The sequence below is a fragment of the Zootoca vivipara genome, chromosome 5, assembly GCF_965207765.1.
Source record: "Zootoca vivipara chromosome 5, rZooViv2.hap1.1, whole genome shotgun sequence".
Classification (NCBI taxonomy): domain Eukaryota; kingdom Metazoa; phylum Chordata; class Lepidosauria; order Squamata; family Lacertidae; genus Zootoca; species Zootoca vivipara.
This window is the reverse complement of record NC_142588.1, coordinates 35,036,930-35,059,218: the sequence shown is the minus strand read 5'-3', so window position 1 is coordinate 35,059,218 and position 22,289 is coordinate 35,036,930. Positions and strand designations below refer to the sequence as shown.

The 22,289-nt window shown below is 42.7% G+C and overlaps 1 protein-coding gene across 7 annotated transcripts in view; it reads left to right on the top strand.

The window, feature by feature from the left end:
* The window catches only part of BLNK (B cell linker), a 98,409-nt gene that overhangs the window by 27,769 nt on the left and 48,351 nt on the right, over nucleotides 1-22,289 (top strand). For 5 of the 7 annotated variants that reach the window (XM_088670384.1, XM_035137409.3, XM_088670385.1 and 2 more), the window contains one exon: nucleotides 6,888-6,934. In XM_088670384.1, the coding sequence (XP_088526510.1) occupies nucleotides 6,888-6,934 (47 nt within the window). Of the gene's footprint in view, nucleotides 1-6,887; nucleotides 6,935-18,597; nucleotides 18,919-22,289 lie in introns of those variants that run through there. The other 2 variants (XM_035137406.3, XM_035137407.3) reach the window with 2 other exon arrangements.

Sequence of the window (22,289 nt, the reverse complement as noted above, 5' to 3'; positions counted from 1 at the left end):
GGGCCCCTGAAGGCACTGACAACAATCTTAGAAATAGCATCCAAATAGAAAGCAAATCTAGCAGGTTTGTTGTTGTTGTTGTTGTTTAGTCGTTTAGTCGTGTCCGACTCTCCGTGACCCCATGGACCATAGCACGCCAGGCACTCCTGTCTTGCACTGCCTCCCGCAGTTTGGTCAAAGTCATGTTCGTAGCTTCGAGAACACTGTCCAACCATCTCGTCCTCTGTCGTCCCCTTCTCCTAGTGCCCTCAAGGGCAGGTTTGTTACCTAGAGACAAAAATGGACTTCCCACGTTGAATGCAGGGGGCGAGCATCAATGTTTGTATTAGTCTCATGAACGACAACTGCCAAAAATTAGAGGAGTGTCTACGCAAAGCAGACATCTTCTGTTCATGCCAGAGATCCTTCTGATATTCTGCCTTCTTCAACACTAGAGTTTTGTATCTCTCTTGGGTGGGCTACCATTTCTTGTTATTTTTGAAAGGATCCCTCCCACCCTATTAAAAATAACTTGAATGGTGTAGTCATCAGTAGGCTGTTTATCATCTGATTTAGAACAGCTAAGGAACCTGCTGTAAAGAGTACAGTTTATCTGTAGCAAAATGCAGTCGCCACCTGCAAGGTCACTTTACTATAAAATGAGAAGTGTAGTTTTAAAACTCTTCTCACCATTAGTTTTTCCTCTGTTTGGGATATGGCCTATTAAAGTTCTGATGTGTCTGACACAATCTAGTCTGGCAAGTTTTTCAAAGTTCTAATTTTGTAGCTCTGTCCCAATTTGCAAGAAACAAGAAAAGCAAATTGTGTTGCCCAACAGCAAAGAAAGAAAATGATAAAACACGACAAATGCTGGAGTCATTGCATTAGTGAAGGAGTATGATAGAACTAATTTCTGGACACAAGAAGAATGTTAAGATAAATGACCAAGCAACTTTTGTGTGAACAGGAATCATCTTCCTGACCACTGACATATCTAGGAACGCAGCTTGAATTCTAGATGCCACAAATACAGCACATCAAAGCACACAGTACTATACATTCATAAAAAGAATTTAAGTGCTATAAAAGCTCTTTCTCATTTCTTTTTTTCCCCACAGTTAACTTCACTTTCGTTTAAAAATATCTCAGAACCCTGGCTTTCAATTCACATGACATAAAACTGTTTCTGAGAAGAGTTTTTAAATGCACTTTTCATTAAGACCGCCAGATGTCAGAGTTTTCTACAATGAAATGGCTTTGAAACCAAATTACTGTATCTTCTTCCATCAATCAATGCATATTTTCCGTTTTCATTGGTCACATGCCCTCCTCTATGTTTCAGAACTATGGTTTTCCACCAGATATCCTCACATGCCAGGATGAGAGGTGCTATTTGACTCTGTAACCTCGGTTTATGGCTCAGAGAAACTTAGACGTACATACATTACTCCACAACCTCAGGAGTATTTTCACTCCTTACATACTTAACCAATACTGGAAATATAACCTTCTTCTCTTGACTTCCACATCCTTCTAGAATACATTTCAAAGAATACAACCATGATCCTCCCGCTTGGTTCAGTTCAAATTTGTTAATGGTCTACAAATCTTCAGATTCGGGGGTAGCGGGGGACTGCCAAGTATTTGATTCCATATACTGCCAGTAGCCTATATGGTTTTTTGTTTCCTTGTTGTTTTGTAGTGTTTGGTAACTGATACATTCTTAAATTAGGTTTGTTTTTGTTAGCCCTCTTCAGTTTGGTTTGGTTTTTAAGAAAAGTAGAATATGTTTAAAATGTTTTCTTTCTAAATGGGAAGAAGATTTGGACTTCAGATCTTATTTGGGAGGAAGTAGGTTATTATACAGAACATTCAGATTTTAACTTTGAACTCTGGGAAGAAATTCTGAATTGACTAATTCATTTCTGTATAGCTCATAAAACAAGCACCATTCCATACTAATTAGCCCAATATTTCTCTCTCTTTTTTGTCTATCTGCAAACCCATTCCAAGCTCTTGTTAGAAAAGCTTTGGAAAGCAAGCGATAAGAGTCCAAAAGAGAAAGGCAAAAAAAGGATTATCTCAGTATTAATTTACTGACTTGGTTGATGCAGCTAATTGGGGGTTGTAAAAGCATCCACTGGTTGCCAAATGCTGAAATGGTCACAGAGGGCATTAGCAAGTGCTTCCATAGGGAATTCTAGGACTAGCTGGGATATTTTAGCATTCAGAATTGTGTGTGTTTTGCTCATATCCCCGACCCACTGTTTGGTATTGTGCAAGAAAAGTAGAGTATTAAACTGCCAATGTACCAGAGTACACATAAAAAAAGCTACACCTTTCCTAGGGTGAAGAGTGGGTATGGGTGCTGTTCATTTGCACACATAAAGTCTTTAATGTTGCCTGAAAAAAGTATTGTGTGGAACATTTGCATAGCCATCAACAAGTTTGCTTTAGGAAGTGACTTCTCAGCAGATGTTACAATGCAGGAAGTTTTTATTTGAAGGCAGGAGCACAGTCTACTTCCTTAAAGGCAAACGGTGATTTGTTTTTCTTTTAAACCAAGCATGCATTGTTTTCAGGCTAGCAGGCCTGTGAGCAAAATCAAGAAACCAAAGTTTCTGAAGCATTTTATACGCAAGGAAGAAGAGAGTTACTACAGCACAATGCTAGAGTAACTCGTTTCTAGGTTTATTTTCAATTAATCACATTCCAGTTCAGTCCATTGAGCTATCAATAAATCGTACTTACCATCTACCTACTAGGTGTGGTTTTATATGTGTTGTAAGCTGTACAGAGTGACTGGGGAAACCCAACCAGATGGGCAGGGTATAAATAATAAAATTATTGTTGTTGTTGTTGTTATTAATATTGTTATTAATATTGAGCTATCAATAAATCGTACTTACCATCTACCTACTAGGTGTGGTTTTATATGTGTTGTAAGCTGTACAGAGTGACTGGGGAAACCCAACCAGATGGGCAGGGTATAAATAATAAAATTATTGTTGTTGTTATTATTAATATTGTTATTATTAATAGTTAACTGAACAATAAAATCCTTAATTACTCCCTAGATGAATGCAAAAATCCTTCTAGAATAACCATAAAGTTTGATAAAGTTAACCCAGACTTTCCAAACATTAAGCACTCTATTTTATAGAAATATATGTAGCCTAATATGTTAATTCCCAAGAACAATCTGTCCAAATGATAGTAACTGTTTTATTGCCAGTTTTTGGTGGTAAATTGTTTTGGTAAATCCTAATAAATAAGCATTACCTCGATTCCTGATTTGAATCAGAACAGTGACTATACTAAACTGAATAGTATTATAGTAATTCCTTTCCAGGGTTTTATTAAAAATCCCTCATCTATCCTACCACGGACTCCCTGCATTGCTACAAGGCCCACATGGCCTCTCCCGAGTCAGATGTCAGGGAGCAATAACCCTGAGTGTCATCATTGTACTGATATACTGTGCCCCAAACTCCTAATGACCGCTTCCAGCTGCTTCATATAGATATTAAATAGCAGTTGCGTTAAAACAAGTGCCCTGTGGCACTGGCACCACATAGCAGAACTGCTAGGGAGTCAAAAAGCACTCTCCCAATGCGGCCCTGGACTGTTAAGTCCAGTCAAAGGCAACTATGGGGTTGCAGCGCTCATCCCGCTTTACAGGCCAAGGGAGCCGGCGTTTGTCCACAGACAGCTTTCCAGGTCATGTGGCCAGCATGACAAAACCGCTACTGGCTCAATGGAACACTGTGACGGAAACCAGAGCGCACGCAAACGCCATTTACCTTCCCACCACAATGGTAGCTATTTATCTACTTGCACTGGTGTGCTTTTGAGCTGTTAGGTTGGCAGGAGCTGAGGCAGAGCAACGGGAGCTCCCCCCATCGCGGGGATAGGAACTGTCAAACTCCTGATCGCCAACCGCAAGAGGCTCAGTGGTTTAGACTACAGCACCACGCACGTCCCATAGGTCCCTTAAGTAGGACTGGAACCGCAGTGGCACAGCACCCCTTATTCCCATTCCCCAGAGCCAGCCCAGGAGGATACCATGTTCAATGGTATCAAAAGCTGCAGAGAGAGTGAGAGAGCAAGAAACAGGAGCAAGGTTCCTCTCCCCCTGTCTTGCTTTCTGTAAAGGTCATTCTTTAAAGGTGACTCATAACAGGTTTGAACCCAGACTGAAACAAATCTGCAAGACCGATTCTGATAAAGCATGTTACAGTAGTCAAATCAAGATGCAACTGATACATATAGGACCATAGTTAGGTCTGAGCATATCAGGAATAGGTGCTACTGATGTAGTACCAGCCAAGCGGGGGAAGTTCTATCCATTAAATTTCTGCTTCTCATGCAGATCTTAATGGCACAAGAATTGAGGCAGGGGAAAAAAGGCTGTCTGCCCCTTTCCTTGTCCATATATATATATATATATATATATATATATATATATATATATATATCCATAGGAATTTGCTGATTTCGAGACCTAGTCAGGCATCCCCTAATTATGGTACATACAGTGTGTGAAACTAGCTTTCTGTTTTGTCTTACAGTATAATTACAGGATTAGTATTAAATATAGATGGTTTTCTAGAGTCTGAAATGCCACATTTTCCTAATGCAGATAAGAATCATAATGAGAAGCAGAGATACATTTGAATTTGAAAATAGTCTGTAGATATGCAGTTTTGCTGAGATACTGCATATGCCTCACATATATATTGGGGGGGGGGGTTGGTGGGAACACTTAGTTCCACTCTGAAATCAGTTTTAGCTGAGCCAGCAATATTCCGGATTAGATTTCAGAACCTGGACTGCATTCCATTCCACACTGGACTGCATTCCATGCACACGAAAGCTCATACCAAAATAAAAACTTAGTTGGTCTTTAAGGTGCTACTGAAGGATTTTTTTTATTAGTTAACAACGTAAGCAAAGGCATACTAAGGCTGAAACTGCAGAGCTAGAAATAATCAGCAGATTTAATTTTGCTCATTTGAGCTTCGTCCAGAATGATTTGTTTTCTCACTATAGCTGTTGAATAGCAAAGCTAGGAGGTCTGAAGAGGTGCATGGTCGCTGAACTTACCTCACATTTGGGCTTTGTATCACTCACTAACAGCCCCTCTAGGATTCCTTGGCTTTTTGGACGCACTGTTTGCAATTTGTTTTTCTAAACCCATTGTGTGTTTGCCTGTGATATATGCCAGCCTTCACCCCACAGTCAATATATTAGATGTCCAAAGAGTAAGTCTTGCTTTCACTGCAGAACTTCAACATAACTATTACTCTGGATTTGTACTGGCAAAAATCATGGATTTCAGCTGAAGACTGGTTAACTTAAGGTACTTTACAGAACAAAAGTTGCCCTCTCCCATGTCTCATCCTACATCACTCAGGAAGGGCTCTTGACCTTCTGGAAAGGTTTGGGGGGTGCATGGGTAGTTGCAGGGAGGACATGAACTTCCTTAAGTTATCTGAGGAACCAAACTCATGCTTTCCATGCTATCTGGGGTTTTAAAGCCCTGCTTTGAAGTTCACCCTGCTTTTTGCTTTCGGAACACAGCAGAAATGGTAAATCTATCAAATTCAGCTTGTGTGCAAGTAGACAGATGGTTATAAATTTTGTAAAACTAACACGCTCAAGCTTATGTTACATCAAGATAAAAAAATATAGCGAAAACTCTACAAACAGAACGTTGCCGTCTTCAGCTTGAAAGGGTCTGCAAATAAACACTGAAGCCTGTGTTAAAATATATGTTATTTGTCTGAGTAATAACAGGAATACAAATTTGCCGTTGTGTGTAATAGTAATTTTTCTAATCCTAGTGATACGGCAACCCAATAGTTCAACTGGAAGTGGCCCCCCCAAAAAATCTTCTAAATAAATAGGAATAAAACTGGGTTTGGTGATGGTAAGATCTATAGATGAGGAGTCATGACCAAGGGCAAAGACTCACTGAACAGCAGTGGCAGAGTGGAGGGATGCTGAATGGGGCTTCTACTGGTAGAAATCAAGACTTGGGTGGCATAAAACTTGGTAAATGGTGTTTGCACCAATGCAGCAGTAAATCCTGAGCAAACATACACAAATAACCTCAGTTATGAACACAAATGTCAAAAATCAGAAAAGGACTTAGTCCAACATAAATGCAATGTCCACAGTCGTATGTCGTCGTTCATATGTCATAGTTCACATATTCTGATACCTTGCAACATGTGGTTGTGCTATTTATGTTATTTCACATTGTCTTTATAAATTCTTGAATGACTTGTTACAGCAGCCGGTTATGCCTGTTTATATACAGTAATTGTAAATCCTGAGCAAAGCAGTGGGGCAAACGGAAAACTGCTTGGACTCATGCCTAGAAAGTATGGGACAAGCAGAAAACTTTGGACCTGTGCCTTCTAGCCATGGGGCAAGTGGAAGTATGAATGAGCCCCGAAAGCCTTCATTTCTGAGTAGCTGTGTTCTTTAATGCCTCTCCTTTCCCTCAAACTCTCAAGGATTGCAAGACTCCTGGAGCCTCAGTGGACATTCTGTGGAAGCTCCAACTAAGGAGACTCATCCAATTCATCCTCTTGCTTGCAGTTTTAATAATTATTCATTAACCAGTGTGTTTTTTAAGCACAACATTCCTAGGAAGATTCGTTCACTGTACAACATGTGCCACTTCCCCTCCACAGTAATCACCAGGTGTTAGTAATAAAGAGTTAATAAATAACCAGGACTTAATCGTTCAGTGGCATTAAAAGAATATGATTACTCAACTCCACAGAGTCATCTAACTGTCCTCCAGCTAAAGTGAATCTCAATTTCAATTAACTCCTCATTTGTTTTGGCTGTTCCCTACAAAAACACTTTTTTTCCTCTCTCTCTCTCTCTTTCAGAATTTATCAGAATATGAGATGAACAGATTCTGTATAATGGACCAGCCGTAAGTTTTCACTTTTTTTTTTTTGACCTTCACAAAGTGGACAGATGTTTTGTTGCATTTCATACCGGTAGTTAATTTTATATGATTCATATTTAATTTAATATCCTCATTTCATTTCCCCCCTTTTTACATAGAAGAGTATCAGACAATAACCTCATCCAAACTGCTACCGGTATATTTATTTTGTGTTTGGATTAGAACAAACTGGATTGGCCTTGCAGAATAAATTCCACCTTTCATTTGGGTATATCAGCCTATTGGCTGTGTCACACTATGAGTTTATTTTATTTTGTGATTCAATCATGCACAAAGTAAACTGAAAAACAAGAAAGACAAAAACAAAAGCAAAAAAAAGATCAGTCTCAAAGCAGCAGATTGGGTACAATTATATTAGTCTGTTCTTAATTCTGCAATATATATATATATATATATATAGAGAGAGAGAGAGAGAGAGAGAGAGAGAGAGAGAGAGAGAGAGTACCTTAAGTATATTCACACACACACATAGATATGTAACACATAAATTAATATATGGATGTATAAATGGTCTAAACATCATAAATGGTTTCCTATAAACAGTAAAATGTACCATTATCAAAAGAAGAAATATTTGTTTAAAAAGCAAGTCAAAAATATATTTACAAATGATGTAACTTCTAAAGGAAAGACATATTAACCCAGTCTCTATTAATTCAGCTTTACTTGAAAACCATGGGTGGTCTATTCTGATCCCCAATATTCTTTTAGTAATTATTTGTGTGACTAAATACCATCTATTTGATACTTCACTAAGTATAGGCATATCATGCCATAATGCTATTTTTTTTAATCACTTCCAGCTTGTTCTAATAATTTCCAAATGGAGTCCTATTTGTTAGACGTGTGTCCTTACTTCCAAGTCTGAGCTTAAAAATCCTTGCTAGTGTAATTATACACAGGACAGGTTACACTTTTTTTAGTTGCAGGTGTTGCAAGGTTTGCACCTGAGCCCGCAGGTGTGTCCAGCACTCGCAGGTACTCAATGCACATCTCCAAGAGAAAGTGAAATCTGTTATGAGTACACGTTTACCCTTAACCTTATGCCCCACACTGGGAAATAAAGGTTGGTTTATTATATGAAATAAAGGTGGGAAAGTTTATGGATGCTGTTTCAGACAGCAAACTTCCTGCTACATAAAAATAAGTCTTAGATTGTGACCCTGTACACACTTAAAGGTAAAGGTAAAGGGACCCCTGACCATTAGGTCCAGTCGTGACCGACTCTGGGGTTGCAGCGCTCATCTCGCGTTATTGGCCGAGGGAGCCGGCATACAGCTTCCAGGTCATGTGGCCAGCATGACAAAGCCGCTTCTGGGAACCAGAGCAGCACATGGAAATGCCGTTTACCTTCCCGCTGTAGCGGTTCCTATTTATCTACTTGCATTTTGACATGCTTTCGAACTGCTAGGTTGGCAGGAGCTGGGACTAAGCAACGGGAGCTCACCCCGTCACAGGGATTCGAACCGCTGACCTTCTGATCAGCAAGCCCTAGGCTCAGTGGTTTAACCACAGCAAAAATCCTTGCTAGTGTAATTATACACAGGACAGGTTAGACTTTTTTTAGTTGCAGGTGTTGCAAGGTTTGCACCTGAGCCCGCAGGTGTGTCCAGCACTCGCATGTACTCAATGCACATCTCCAAGAGAAAGTGGGATCTGTTATGAGTACACGTTTACCCTTAACTTTATGCCCCACACTGGGAAATAAAGGTTGGTTTATTATATGAAATAAAGGTGGGAAAGTTTATGGATGCTGTTTCAGGCAGCAAACTTCCTGCTACATAAAAATAAGTCTTAGATTGTGGCCCTGTACACACTTATGTAGGATTAAATACCATTGAACTGTTAGGTATACTTCTATGCATAGGATTGCACATCAAATTGCTCAAGCAAAACCACACTGAAGTAAAAGAATTTTGATCAGGACTCTTGTGTGAAAATACCCTCCGATATTTGTCGTTCAGAACATTTTCTATTTAAATACAATATCTTCTTAATTTCCAAGTGCCTAAACATTGGTCATAGGTAAGTGTCAGGGGATTGTTGCGGCTACTCTCGAGTAAAGACACTCCAGTCCGCTCTGTCTTTAAGAGCTTTATTGTGCATATTATTTACAGTGCAGAGATATCAGAAAACATGACTGCTTAGTCTGATTCAGAACCCGGCAATGGCTTACGTCGCGTCTTGGACCAGCATAAAAGCCTGGGCACCCCAAAGCGCCTCCCCCTAGCCCTGCATGCGGGCATGTGCCTCAATTCGGGCGCCGGAAGGGGCTGCGTTCCTTCTCCCGTTCTTTGGCTGGAGCGTTGCAGAGGCTCCGGCACCTTGCTGCACTGTCCTTCCTGGGTCGGTGCCTTGGCTCTGACATGTCTGAGAGCCCCCTCTCCGCTCCATTCCTCATTCCCTCCTCCTGACCCACTGCTAGCGCTGTCACTGGGCGAAGTGCTGGTCAGGATGACTGGGGGGGGTCCCTGTATGGAGTCCCCCAGACACTAAGTAAAGAACCCTGGAAAAATAACGTATTTTTGTAAACACTTCGAGCCCAGAACTGTCTTTGTTTTCAACACAGTGATTACACCATAATTATATCTCCTTCATGAGAGTATATTTCCAAATTACAGGCCCAAACCAGACAATTATCTGTAAGATTCACACCCGTTTTTGCAACATGCAAAGTACTAAATTCTAGTCTCCCTTGCAGTGCTCATTAAGCAGGAACTCATGTGAGTTATGTCTGGAAAGGTTAGGATGAACACTGATGTTTCATATTTTATATTCACATTTAAAAAAAAAATATTGCACATTACTCACTAAAACTTCATGGTATTCCTTGATTGGTACCCAAGAAGATTTGGCTAGCTTAGCTTAACCCCCAGCTCTATGGCTGCATAGTTTATTCCTCATAGAGCTACAATTCCCAGCACCCTTAACAAACTATAATTCCTAGGTTTATTTGGGGAGGAGGATGTGCTTTGAATGTGCTTTAAAGGTATAGTGTGTGCGTAGCCTGTTACTCCCATACAGGCTCCATCCTAGAATGTTGCTAGTTGGTCTAAAAAGTTGGTGAATGTGCATTTTAAAGATTTTTGTATCCAGTTTCCTGTTTTATTTTCGTTACCAAAAAAAACCAAACTTATTTCAGCTGATGTTTGTATGCACAATTTATTTGCTGGCAGCCATTCCCATCAGTAAACAAGGGTCTGCCATGTGGTGATTAACATTATGTAGCTGTTTCCTTATCAAAAGAAAATATGCATTTATACTTACCAGAATGCAATAGAAGATCGCTTAGAAGAAAAAGTGAAACCGTGGTGCCACAACATCTTTTAAAAACTTCCTCACATGTTGCACTTGCTGGGTTACTTTGTACAAAGCCATATCTATCACTCCATTGCCGTTTCAACAATTGCTTGGGAGACTTTCAGTTACACATAATACATTAATTTCCTACTGCATATCCTCTGTTGAGAAACTATTGATGTAGGAATTCAGATTCAGTAGGGTCAAAATGATAAGGAAGCATATCTTTGGGAGTGCCTGAAGTTTCATGTGAAGAAATTCCAGGCAGTAATCAGCCGTCATATTCCAGAATTCCCATCACAGGTTTTTCTCTCATATACTCTTATATACCGGTAATATATTCTCCTTGATTTATCAGGATCACTGATAAAAGAAGTCTATAATTATGGAAATACATAATTTTTTCCCTCTTTGTGAATATCTGGAATAAAATATGCATTTGGATATGAAGACCATTAAAAATGAATATATTACACACACACACACACACACACACACACACACACACATTATGGGGTTAACATGATTTCAGAATGTGCAGGGCCGTCTTAAGCATATCTGCCGCCCTGGCGCCGTGGTGCGAAGATCACTCCGGCGGGCCCCCCCGCCCCGTTTCCCAGCGCCCGCTGCGCGGCTGCCGCAGGCACAGCAGCATGCCAGCCCCCTGGTGCCCTGCGCCACCCAGCCTTGCCATAGGGCCGGCCCTGAGAATGTGTGGCCATTGTGCATATTGAGCACACATCACAGAGAATGTGCTATGTTTTAGCAGTATGAGGAGGCAATATGCATAAGATCCAAGTGAGGAATTTGCAAAGTGGAAGAGTCATGCATGAAGTGCCCTGTTCATGTTGCCAAGTCATGCGTATTTCCCAACATCACTTGGAGACTAAACGTATTCACCTGACAATGTCCCCTGTTTATGCTGTTCAGTATTGCTTATTCACCATGGTGTCTGTTGAAACTGTACAATGGCTGACGTTTATGCACATTCTCCAATGGCTTCAAATTAATTACCCATACACTGACTTATTTTTACAAAATGATGCATTATATCCTCACACTGGAGTGGGAAATGTGTGCATCAAAACAATTACAGATCCAGTGCAAAGAAACCAAAATTCTTCAGCATGCAATCTCAAATGTATTCAGTGGCATGCAACTCAATACAATATATGCCTATACTGGTTTATTCTGCCACAGTAAACATATCTTAGCAGCAGGGCACTTCTGTATACAGCTGCATATGCAAATTTATATGTGTAGATGCAAATTTCAGGGGAGAAAGCAAAGTTGATTATTTCCAAAGTTTTTTGGAGGGAGCAGTCAATCTGAGACAAGATGGAAAACCCCAGGGTGCAGGACTCCTGAACCATCTCCAGCAATACCACTGTTTAGAATTATTAACAATTTGCCCTGCTCATCTGAACCAGAAGGCCCCATGCAAGATAAAATAACAAAGATGAGGCCTTGCCATTTTTCCAAGGTCTGAGCCCCCTGCCACCACCCTTCCCTCTTTACAGACAGTCTGGTAGAAAGTGCTGCACCTGGACCTCAGCAGTGAGAAGAAACTTGCCTTTCACTCAAGCATGAAGAAACTGCACATTTATATTCTCAAGCTCTGTAAGGAAGGAAACTGTGAACAGATGCATCAAGTAATCTGAAGCCCTATCTCTTTCACATTCAAAACTGAAGTTATTTGCACCTAGTGTGCTATCGCCATACACCAGGCCTCATTCCAATCTGAGGACCAGAATGCTCGATTGTTGCTATCATTGCCCCATGATAAAAGCCATGCATGTTGCTATCATTGCCCCATGTCACAAAACTCAGCTGAAATTGCCTTAAAGTATTATCCCAAACAAAAAGAGAAAAGTATTCTCAAATTTAAAACAGTTTTAGCTAACTAGTCATAGTTTGAACTATCTTTTTTAATGGCACATTGCAGCCTACAGTTGTATTTTTGCTATTTCATAAAAAAGGGAAATGTGCAAATGATTCCACATTGGCACATCCCCACCCACACCCCGGTCTGTTTTTCCAATTCTGTTTTGTTGTTCATAGCATTCTCTAATTAATTTCATTTATTTGGAAATACTGGTATTTAATTAGCACAATTATTAATGAATTAGCACACTAACAGTGAACTTCCATGCACGTTTACTCGGGTGTTAAATAGGGCTTTCTCCTTGATGAGAGTGCATAAGACTGCAGTCTTAAGTGGGAAGACAGTTTACCTCTTATGTATTTAAGATATATTTCTCATGGACAGCTCACTTTTAAGAAATGCAAATTCAAAATTATGTTCTCCCATACAAGGTATAAGCCCACTGTCTTTTTGTAACACAACAACAACAAGCAAAAGGCACAAATAGCGCGTTCAAACATTGGAAAACAAAATGTTGTTGTATTTTAGTTTTCTTATGCAACAAAATAAACCCAATTCCTCTGCCATTATGTGTCATGGTATCCTAATAATGGAAATTTTAAATCACTCATATCCCATGGTCTGAGAGCTGCACAAATAAAGGAAAAAATTCTGTGGTAAACCATTTTCAAACAGCAAATTTCCAGCTTCATGTTACATTCCTAAGACATAAAGAAGGAGATGTTTCTGCCTCTTAACAGAGTATAGAGCAGGCACGTCCAACAGGTAGATCGTGATTTACCGGTAAATCATTGGACGTCTCTGGTAGATCACTGGCTCCCCCCAAAGAAGCTCAACAACTTTGGCCCCCCTAAAAAAAGCTCATGATTTTATCTCTGCTTTCCTCCTCCCTTTGACATGAACCCCCCAAACCAGGGCTTTCCTTCCTAAAGAAAAAGCTCAGCAACTTTGAACTGAACCCCAAAAAGAGGGGTAGATCACTGCCAGTTTTTAACTCTATGAGTAGATCACAGTCTCTTAGGAGTTGGCCACCCCTGGTATAGAGTAAAGCCCCTTCCGCTGTAGAAGGGGGGGGTTGTGGGCGCCACGAGGCCCTCACGTGCTGGGGGGGTGGTTGCCATCCCCCCCCCAACCCATTGGCTAGCTCCTGGACAGGCGCTCCCTTGGCGCGTCCAATCCGGACGTTCCAAGGGGGCGTGGCTCATTTACCTGGCTGTGTGCCCCATTGAATTCAGTATGGTTTACTTCTGAGGAAACTATGCTGTGTGTTTCTTTAGCTATGCTGCTTGGTGAAAACATTTGAAATACTTCAGGAAGAAATATATAGATATATAGATATGTATATTAATGAGATGTTAAAACAATACATTGTCAGATTTTGACCTGAATCTTACTGCTAAACAAAAATGGCTCCATATTGAAGTCTCGGATTCAAACCACCACTTAATAGTTAAGCCTAGGGTCTAAGTTATGGTCGACATATGGCAAGATCCAGGCCTCCACAGCACCATTGGGGGAACCTGTATTTCAGGGATGGGGAACCTGCAGACCACCAGATCTTTCTCAGCCCCAGTTCTCATCAGTATAGGCAATAGTCAGGGATTTTTAGAGTTGCAGTCCAATAACATATGGAGAGCCTCTACTTCCCTATCTCTCCCGCATAATAACAGGCAAGGCAAAAAATCAAGCCTTTAGTTGATATGAAGCAAAAGTCCCCCATTGACTGAAGAAGCAATCAAAATAATTTTTTTAAAAAAAATAATAAAAGCAGAAGTGTTAACTGTACCTCCAAACTGCGATTTTGTTCTCAAGGGAAATTAACTGTGGCTGGAACAGTTGCTAAGTGAATCATGAAGGCAGATCCGGCATGAGAATGTGTTGTTTTCATGAATGCCTTCTGACTGTCAGTGTTTCCTAATAGAAGTGGAACTGTACTACCTAAAAGGAGTATGTGTAGCCCTCCAGATGTTGTTACACTGCAACACTCAGCGTCCTTGGCTGTTGGTTTTGCTGGCTGGGACTGAAGGGGAACTGAAGTCCAACAAGGAAGCTTGGATGTGCATTGACACAACTTGTTTTTATGTTGGGACTGGAAGATTTTGTAAATCCTGCAAAATAACCTCGATAATCCCAGGTCAGAATGAGCAGGTTGAGGACCAGAGAGCTTGTGTGACTGCTCTGTCATATTCCAGCAGGAACCCTAATTACTCCAAATCTGCTAATGGACTGCAATGTGCAAAAAAGAAACGTCTCAGCTGCCTTCAGAAGCCACGGAAGCCCCGTCAGACGTTCAGCTTCCAAAAGAACGTTCAAAAACCGGAACAGTTTTTGATCGTTCGGGAGCCGGAACGTTCGACTCCCAAGGCTTTCGGGAGCCGAGGTTTGACTGTATGTATATTTAACACACATGACTTTCCTCAAAGAAGCCTGGGAAACATAGTTTGTTTAGGGTGCTGGGAACTGTACATCTGTGAGGAGTAAACTACAGTATAGCATTTACGGATCTGTCAAGGTCACAAAACCTTACAAGAAGAGAAATGATTCATTTTGGAATTAGGTTTCTAACCCTCATGGTTGAAACCAGGTGGTGACATTGTGAAACTCCAAGAGGCACACAAAGTAGCAAAGAACAGGTGTTGAGGCCACACTGAAGAATCTGCTTAATTTTAGCGCCTTCCTGAATTTGAGAGCATGATATCTGTAGCACCTGGACACAGCATTAGGGATGGTACCTTCTGTGACTACAGTGGAACCTCGGTTTATGAACACCTCGGTTTACGAATTTTCGGTTTACGAACGCCGCAAACCCATCTGGAACGGATTAATTCACTTTCCATTACTTTCGATGGGAAAGTTCGCTTCAGTTTATGAACGCTTCAGTTTATGAACAGACTTCAGGAACCAATTACACCCATGCTTCAGGTTGAGTACTCCATGGACCCGTCTGGAACGGATTAATCCACTTTCCATTACTTTCAATGGGAAAGTTCACTTCAGTTTATGAACGCTTCAGTTTAAGTACTCTGCGGACCGTCTGGAACAGATTAATCCACTTTCCATTACTTTCAATAGGAAAGTTCGCTTCAGTTTATGAATGCTTCAGTTTATGAACAGACTTCCGGAACCAATTATACCCATGCTTCGGGTTAAGTACGCTTCAGGTTGAGTAATCCACGGACCCGTCTGGAACAGATTAATCCACTTTCCATTACTTTCAATGGGAAAGTTCGCTTCAGTTTATGAACGCTTCAGTTTAAGTACTCCGCGGACCGTCTGGAACAGATTAATCCACTTTCCATTACTTTCAATGGGAAAGTTCGCTTCAGTTTATGAACGCTTCAGTTTATGAATAGACCTCCGGAACCAATTGTGTTCATAAACCGAGGTACCACTGTACTACAGTGGAGACTGGAAGCACTCTTCTCAAAGCATCTTAACTTCACATCACCCTGCAAGATGCCTCAGCCCACATGACTGACCAGAATGGGACCCGAGCGGGTGGTGCTATGCTCAGTTCCTTTCCATTGGGCATGAGGGGGAGGTACCTAACAACACCCAGTCAGGATGCAATGTGGAAAACATCTGAATACACCTCTGCACTTGGACTTGAATGCCCAGGTTCAATGTCCACACCATACATTCAAAGCACGTGGCCAAAGAACCCTGGGAACTGCAATTTTCTAAGGCTGCTGGGAATTGTAGAAGTAAGCTACAGTACCCAGGATGGGGAAAGCCAGGCGCTTGAAATTTACAGTGTGGGTGTGTGAGTCCGTTACATGACAGTGGCCAGCAGCAATGAAAGTGCATTGCCTGTTGTTTTTCCAAAAGTGTTCTGTTGTGCCAGTAGTGGTTTAGTCATGACCCAGAAAGCTGTCTGTGGACAAACGCCAGCTCCCTCAGCCTGAAGCGAGATAAGCACAGCACCCCATAGTCGCCTTTGACTGGACTTAACCATCCAAAGGTCCTCTACTTTTCCAAAAGTCCTACTTGAGCTCTGTAACTCTCCAGTGGTTTGAGTTATGCCAGACTCCCAATGTAAATTCGACTCCCAAGCTGCTGTTCAGCCATTGATGCTACTGGTAGCTTTCCTTCCAAGGCAAATACCGTCTTTCCCCTTTTTTAAGACACCGTCTTATAACTTTTTTTCCTCAAAAAAACACAGGGTGGCTTACTTTCGGTGGGATGTCTTATTTTTTTTTTTTACCGGTACAGTTTTTACAGCTCAGGGCGCTGGCTCAGGGCGCTGCTCGGTTCTCTTGAGTGCTCGGCGCTGCAGCAGCCACTGGTTCCGGGTGGCGGGGCAGCAGGCATCCTAGGCCGGGCCAGGCAGAGGCCGCTGGCTCAGGCGCTCCGCCTGCCGCTGCAGGGCGCTCCAAGCTCCTTGGCCAGGCCAGGCAAGGAAGAAGCAGTGAGCCCAGCGGTGGCGACAAGCACAGAAGCGGCAGGGCGGCGATGGACGAGAAGGCGGAGCGCGGGGATGCAGCCAGCAAGGCGGGAGCGCGATCAGCTGTTAAGCGGAGCTCTTGGAGCGCCACTTCAGAGCTGATCGCGCTCCTGCAGTGCCAGCTGCATGGAGTGACTCTGTGAGTGGAAGTGCCTGTGGGGGTTGGTTTCCGCGGAGCGGAAGTATGGCTTATTTTGGGGGTATGTCTTATATTTCTCAAATGCTTAAAAACCCTGCCATGGCTTACTTTCTGACTACGTATTAAAAAAGGGGAAACAGGGTAGCAGCTTTGCAACTATGTGTCATCAAGACTGTGGTATGGTTCATCTCCTCCTCCCCATGCAGTAAACAGTCCAAATCCTAAATCCTGATCCTATTTAAATATATTTTAATACTGTATAGGAAATGTATTCACCCATTTCACACACCATCCCACTGATGAGATTTCAGCATGCGTGCACACATGCTGTAGGTAGTTCATTTCAGTCACTGCTGTGGCTGCTACCACAATCAGCTGAGAGTTTTTGCCTGGTTCCAGGTTTAACGGTGTTTTAACATGCAGCCCCCTCACTTTTCAAGTTCCTCTGCAAAATCTGTTCTTGCTCATCGAAGAGGAACAAAGGGTAGTGTTGCAAAATCCAGTTGCCACGTTACACAGCATCTTCATAGCCCCTCGCCTTTGTTTAGATCAGTGTGTGTTTGCTGCCAACACTCCCTGGGTGACCTTTCTTTCCCTGTGAAGGGAGGGGGTCAGCACATTGCATTCTCATCTTAACCCTCCCTTTACACTTTAAAGATTTCTTTTCAGCAGCGTTCCTGGGCCAAAAGCAATGAGGTCGTGCAAATGAATGGACACTTCAAGAAAGATACCGGTTGGCAAAGACTAAGGTTGTGTGTGTGCATTACTGACTTAAAACACAGCTTGGTCATTCTCCCCCCCCCCCAAATATGCATCGAAGTTCCTTTGGGACAAATGCTTCAAAACACAGCATTTCACAAGAAACAACAGGACACCTGCGGGATGTGGCTTGTACAGTGCTTCCCCAAGCAGTGGTGGGTGCACATTGGATACAGGGTAAATGGAAGTGTGTGCACAGCCTGACACAAACAGCATCTCAAGCAAGAGAGAGCATGAAATGATGGTGGGAAGCATGATGCGCACACAGTGAAATCAACACGGAGGAGAACATGCTTGCCTTTCACAGAAGGCGCGATCTGCACAGATCCGCCACCCTGAAAGAGGGCCACTGCGGTGTAGTAGTTAAGAGTGTCAGACTAGGACCTGAGAGAGCAGGGTTCAAATCCCCACACAGCTATAAAGGCTCACTGGGTGAACCTTGGGCCAGTCACTGCCCCTCAGCCCAGCCTACCTCACAGGGTTGTTGTGAGGATAAAAGGTGCCAGAAGGGAAACTATGTACGCCACCTTGAGCTCTTTGGAAGAAAGGTGAGATATAAATATTACGACAATAATAAACATGGGATTCCAATGGTGTCTGGATGTAGCCCACTTTATGGAAGGAGCATCAGGAGAGTCCTGTGGGCACAGATCCACAGAAAACCAACATTCCTTCTCCAACAGCAAGTCAGCAGGGCACACCAGGAAGAACTCTGCATAGAATCACACCAGGAAGAACCCTCCCCGATTTCTTGTCTCCAATATCTGGTATTCCGAGGTAGTCTGCACTGGAACATGGAGGCTCTACGAAGCGAACTCTGTGTGTTGTTGGGGGGCGGGCAAGGCATCCCATTGCAAGAGAGGAGAGCCTTCCAGGGCAGCAGAACGTGCAGGAAACTCTTCCAGGTAGCACACAGCCGCTTCAAAGCTCCGGGACGGCGGCAGGAAGTGTTCCCAGCTACCAGCACGATCCCGGGGATGAAACGCCCGCGACGCGCGAGGCAAAGCCGCGAGGACGTCAGGAAGGACTTCAGCCCCAGACGTGGGTGGTTTGGGACACGCCCAATAGGTGCGGATCTCCTTCAAGTTTGCACAAACACCCTATTGCCAGCCAAGCTGGCTCCGTCACATGACCCCCTCGAAACATGAAACCTGGCCGGGCGATCGGGCAAGTTTTGCTTCTCGTCCAACACACGAGAAGTCGCCTGGCGGGCCGCGCGCAAAGGCGACGCTAAGGGGATCCGCGAGGAGGCGAAGCAGCCAGGGGAGTCATCAGGGGGAATCCAGCCTTTCTCTCTCGGGAACGAGGAAGCCCCCCTCAGTCCCTGCCGACTCGGATGCCCGTTTGTCCGAGGCAGTCGCCTCGCCTGGCAGCATGGACAAGTTCAATAAAATCACGGTGCCAGCGGGACAGAAGTTCAGGTATGGTTTGAACCGCGTCCCTCGTTTTCCTCTCGCGCTTTTACGCCAAGGTGCAGAGGCTGTTTCTTTCTCGGAGGCGCGCACGAGGGGGATCTGGGGGACAGAAGCAGGAAGAGATCTTGTGGCACCTTAAAAGAAAATGTGGGTGGGGGGGGATAATAAGTGTTGCTTCGCTAACTAGCGAAGTGGCTTGTCTATGAAAGCACATGTCATATTAAAAAATTAGTCTTGAAGGTGTCACTAGAGTCCTTGCTTGCAACATGCTGACAGGGTTAACCCCTCTTTGGAAATGGTCAGGGAGGATAAAATTGCTTGTATGTAAGAAGATAAAGCAATTGAGGGAGGATTCAAAATGGTTGTTAGGGTAGCAGGCTGCAGAGTTGTACAACTTTCTCAAATGGGACACACGAGTAGTAGTAAACAACAACAACCTGTGGATCGCTTGCTTCCAGATTGTTGCTATTTTGGGGTGGGATTCAGTGGCATACCAGCAAATTCAGGTTGGGCAATTATGGTCGGTTGGGAGGTTGTGGGCAACAAACTCACTTTCCCGGAAGATTGGACGTTTAGTGGGGAAGAATGTGACAGGAATAGGCAACATCATCTCACCTCCCCACCAACCAATCAGAATGCATGCTCAGTGAAATAGCCAAACATCATCTCATCTCCCTGCAAACAAGCCAGGATGAATGTGCAGTAAATATGTCATCTGGAAGCACCCTACATTTCCATCTTGAGAAATGCTTCCTTTGTTGAGTGTCACTAAAGGTCACTAAAGGTGCAATAGCCCAACCAAGCTGGCAGGTTTGCGCCTCAATATGCCAGCACATATTCAGAACCGTTTGGGAGCCTGACATCTGTTGAAATGAGGATACAATAAATGCTCCGTGTTCCTTTTTTGTGTGCTTTTCTCTCTCTTTTTGCAAATTCAAGAAGCATTGCTGTTTTATCACATTGGTGCATGCATCCTTCCTTTGTGTGGGCAGTGCCAGTATCTTTGAGCTGTTCCTCTTCTCTGTGATGGGCGTCCATCTAGAATTTGCACAGGTGCTGCACGGCTGGCAGGAAGTGAATGTGCGAGGTGGCAGCTTTCAGATTTATATTGCAAAGACAAAATTAGTCCTTGTCGATTGATCACCAGTTACCAAATGCATTCCAAAGAGATCTCCAAAGAGTGGGACTTCTCTATCTGCTTCACAAGGGTAAACCAACTACTGCAAATACACATGTGTTCCACAGGTGTTTCTGCAGCAAACATGTCAAGTGTGTGTGATGTCATGCAAGTTCCCTGTCTGGGAACTTTATATCACAAACTGGCTTTGAGACAGAGCATTTCTGAAAGTGCTCTACTGAAAATCAATTTGAAGAAACTGATGGCACAAGCAATCTAGTGGAGAATTAACAGGGACCTTTGATGATGGGACATGTAAAAATGTTCTGTGAGTCAATCGATCTAGGGGAAGATAATTTAGTTGGAATAAAAAGTAAAACCTAAGAAACCACATGTTTATGAATTGCATTTCTAGACTTCCCTTTGTCCTATGGGAGCACAGAGCAGTTAACAAAATAGTAATACGGTACATAAAACTAAAATTATATGCCTCTTAATTGTACTAAACACTTTACAAGAAACATTTAAGCCATCAGTAAAAATCGACAATTACAAATCAAGCACTTAAATCTACATACCTACAAATGCCACAACAATTATACTTTGCAGCAGATTTTTAAAAAAATACTAATTTGATGTTTTATACAGATATTCCACCAAGTAGCTCAAGGTGATGTACATGGTGCCCCCCCAACACTTTATATTCACAACAACCCTGTGAGGTAGGTTAGGCTGAGGGATGGTGACTGGCCCACACTCACCCAATGAACTTCACGGCTGAGTGGAGATTTGAACCCTGGTCTTCCAGGTCCTAATCCAACACTAATTTCTACACCATACTGGCTCTTTCATGTGATGTCATTGAGGAATGATGTCAATGTGGGGAAACAAATGTAATTACATACACATAAGAGAGCAAAGAGAATTGCTGTAGACCCTTCACATCCTGGTCATCACCTGTTTGATTTACTCCCATCCGGACGTCGGTATAGGACTCTATATACAGAAACATCTAGGCACAGGAATAGCTTTTTTCCTTGTGCCATCAAAATGTTGAATCTATAGTTGTGGGCGGAAGGGAGGCCAGTTGGTGGTATGGGGTCTTTTCGCTGTGCTGTTGTATTGTGAGGGGAATACTGTTTGTATGAGGTACGTTTTTTCTTTACATTGCAATGAAGTCAAAGCAAAATTCCAAGTATGGTTGATACTTGGTCAATAAATTATTCTATTGTATTCTATTCTATTCTATTCTATTCTATTCTATTCTATAAGGCAATTGGATGTTAATGAGTTAGCAGTGTTTTGAGGATGCAGGAAGGAACAGGTATGCAGTAAAGGTAAAACCCTTGTCCGATGTTCCATCACTGTGCTTAGTGCATAGTTACAACAGCACAGGAGTGCTGACAAAGCATGTAATTCGATTTCATCGGCCCATATTAGCTAAAGCAGGCATCCCCAAACTTTGGCCCTCCAGATGTTTTGGCCTACAACTCCCATGATCCCTAGCTAACAGGACCAGTGGTCAGGGATGATGGGAATTGTAGTCCAAAACATCTGGAGGGCCGAAGTTTGGGGATGCCTGAGCTAAAGCAATTGTTGCAAACGAGCATTTGGCAGAGGGTGGCTGAATAGCCAAGCCCTTTTCTGTAAATTTTGCAGGAATTTCTGTTGTTTCCTAACAGAGGCAGAGAGAATTTATCTTGCCCAGTGTGCTAATTCATCTCAAGTCTTCCAATAAGGCAGGATATATCTTTAAACAAATATCTAACACAATTGTATAAGGGTGGCTGCTTGAATTCAGCACTGTTGTTCAGGACTTTTCTCCACAGAATAAGGGAAGGGCCTGGAGACAGTGTTGTGTTGAGAATACCACTTCCTGCTGAAACTTCTACATGTAGTAGCATGTCGGTACTGCTAGGCACATTTCAAAGAGGCGCAGTCTGCAATCCCACACATATTTAGCCGGGAATAAATGCTAGCAGAGTTAATAGGACAATAAGTGCTGGAAAGTGGGGGCACAATGACGTGAGTGGGGATTTTTGCAGCTCCCCCCCCACCTCGATGGTGAGAAAGAACACAAATTCCCCATTCCGACATCCCACAAACTCATGCATAACAATCTTTGGACACTTGCTGTCACATGCAAAGCTTGTTCCTCCACTACTGCTCCATCATAGAAATTAAAAGGTAAATGAGACAGGATAAGAATGAAAGAAGGTAGCAGAGCTTGTTAAGAGTGTTGTGGACATCTGGGAGAAGA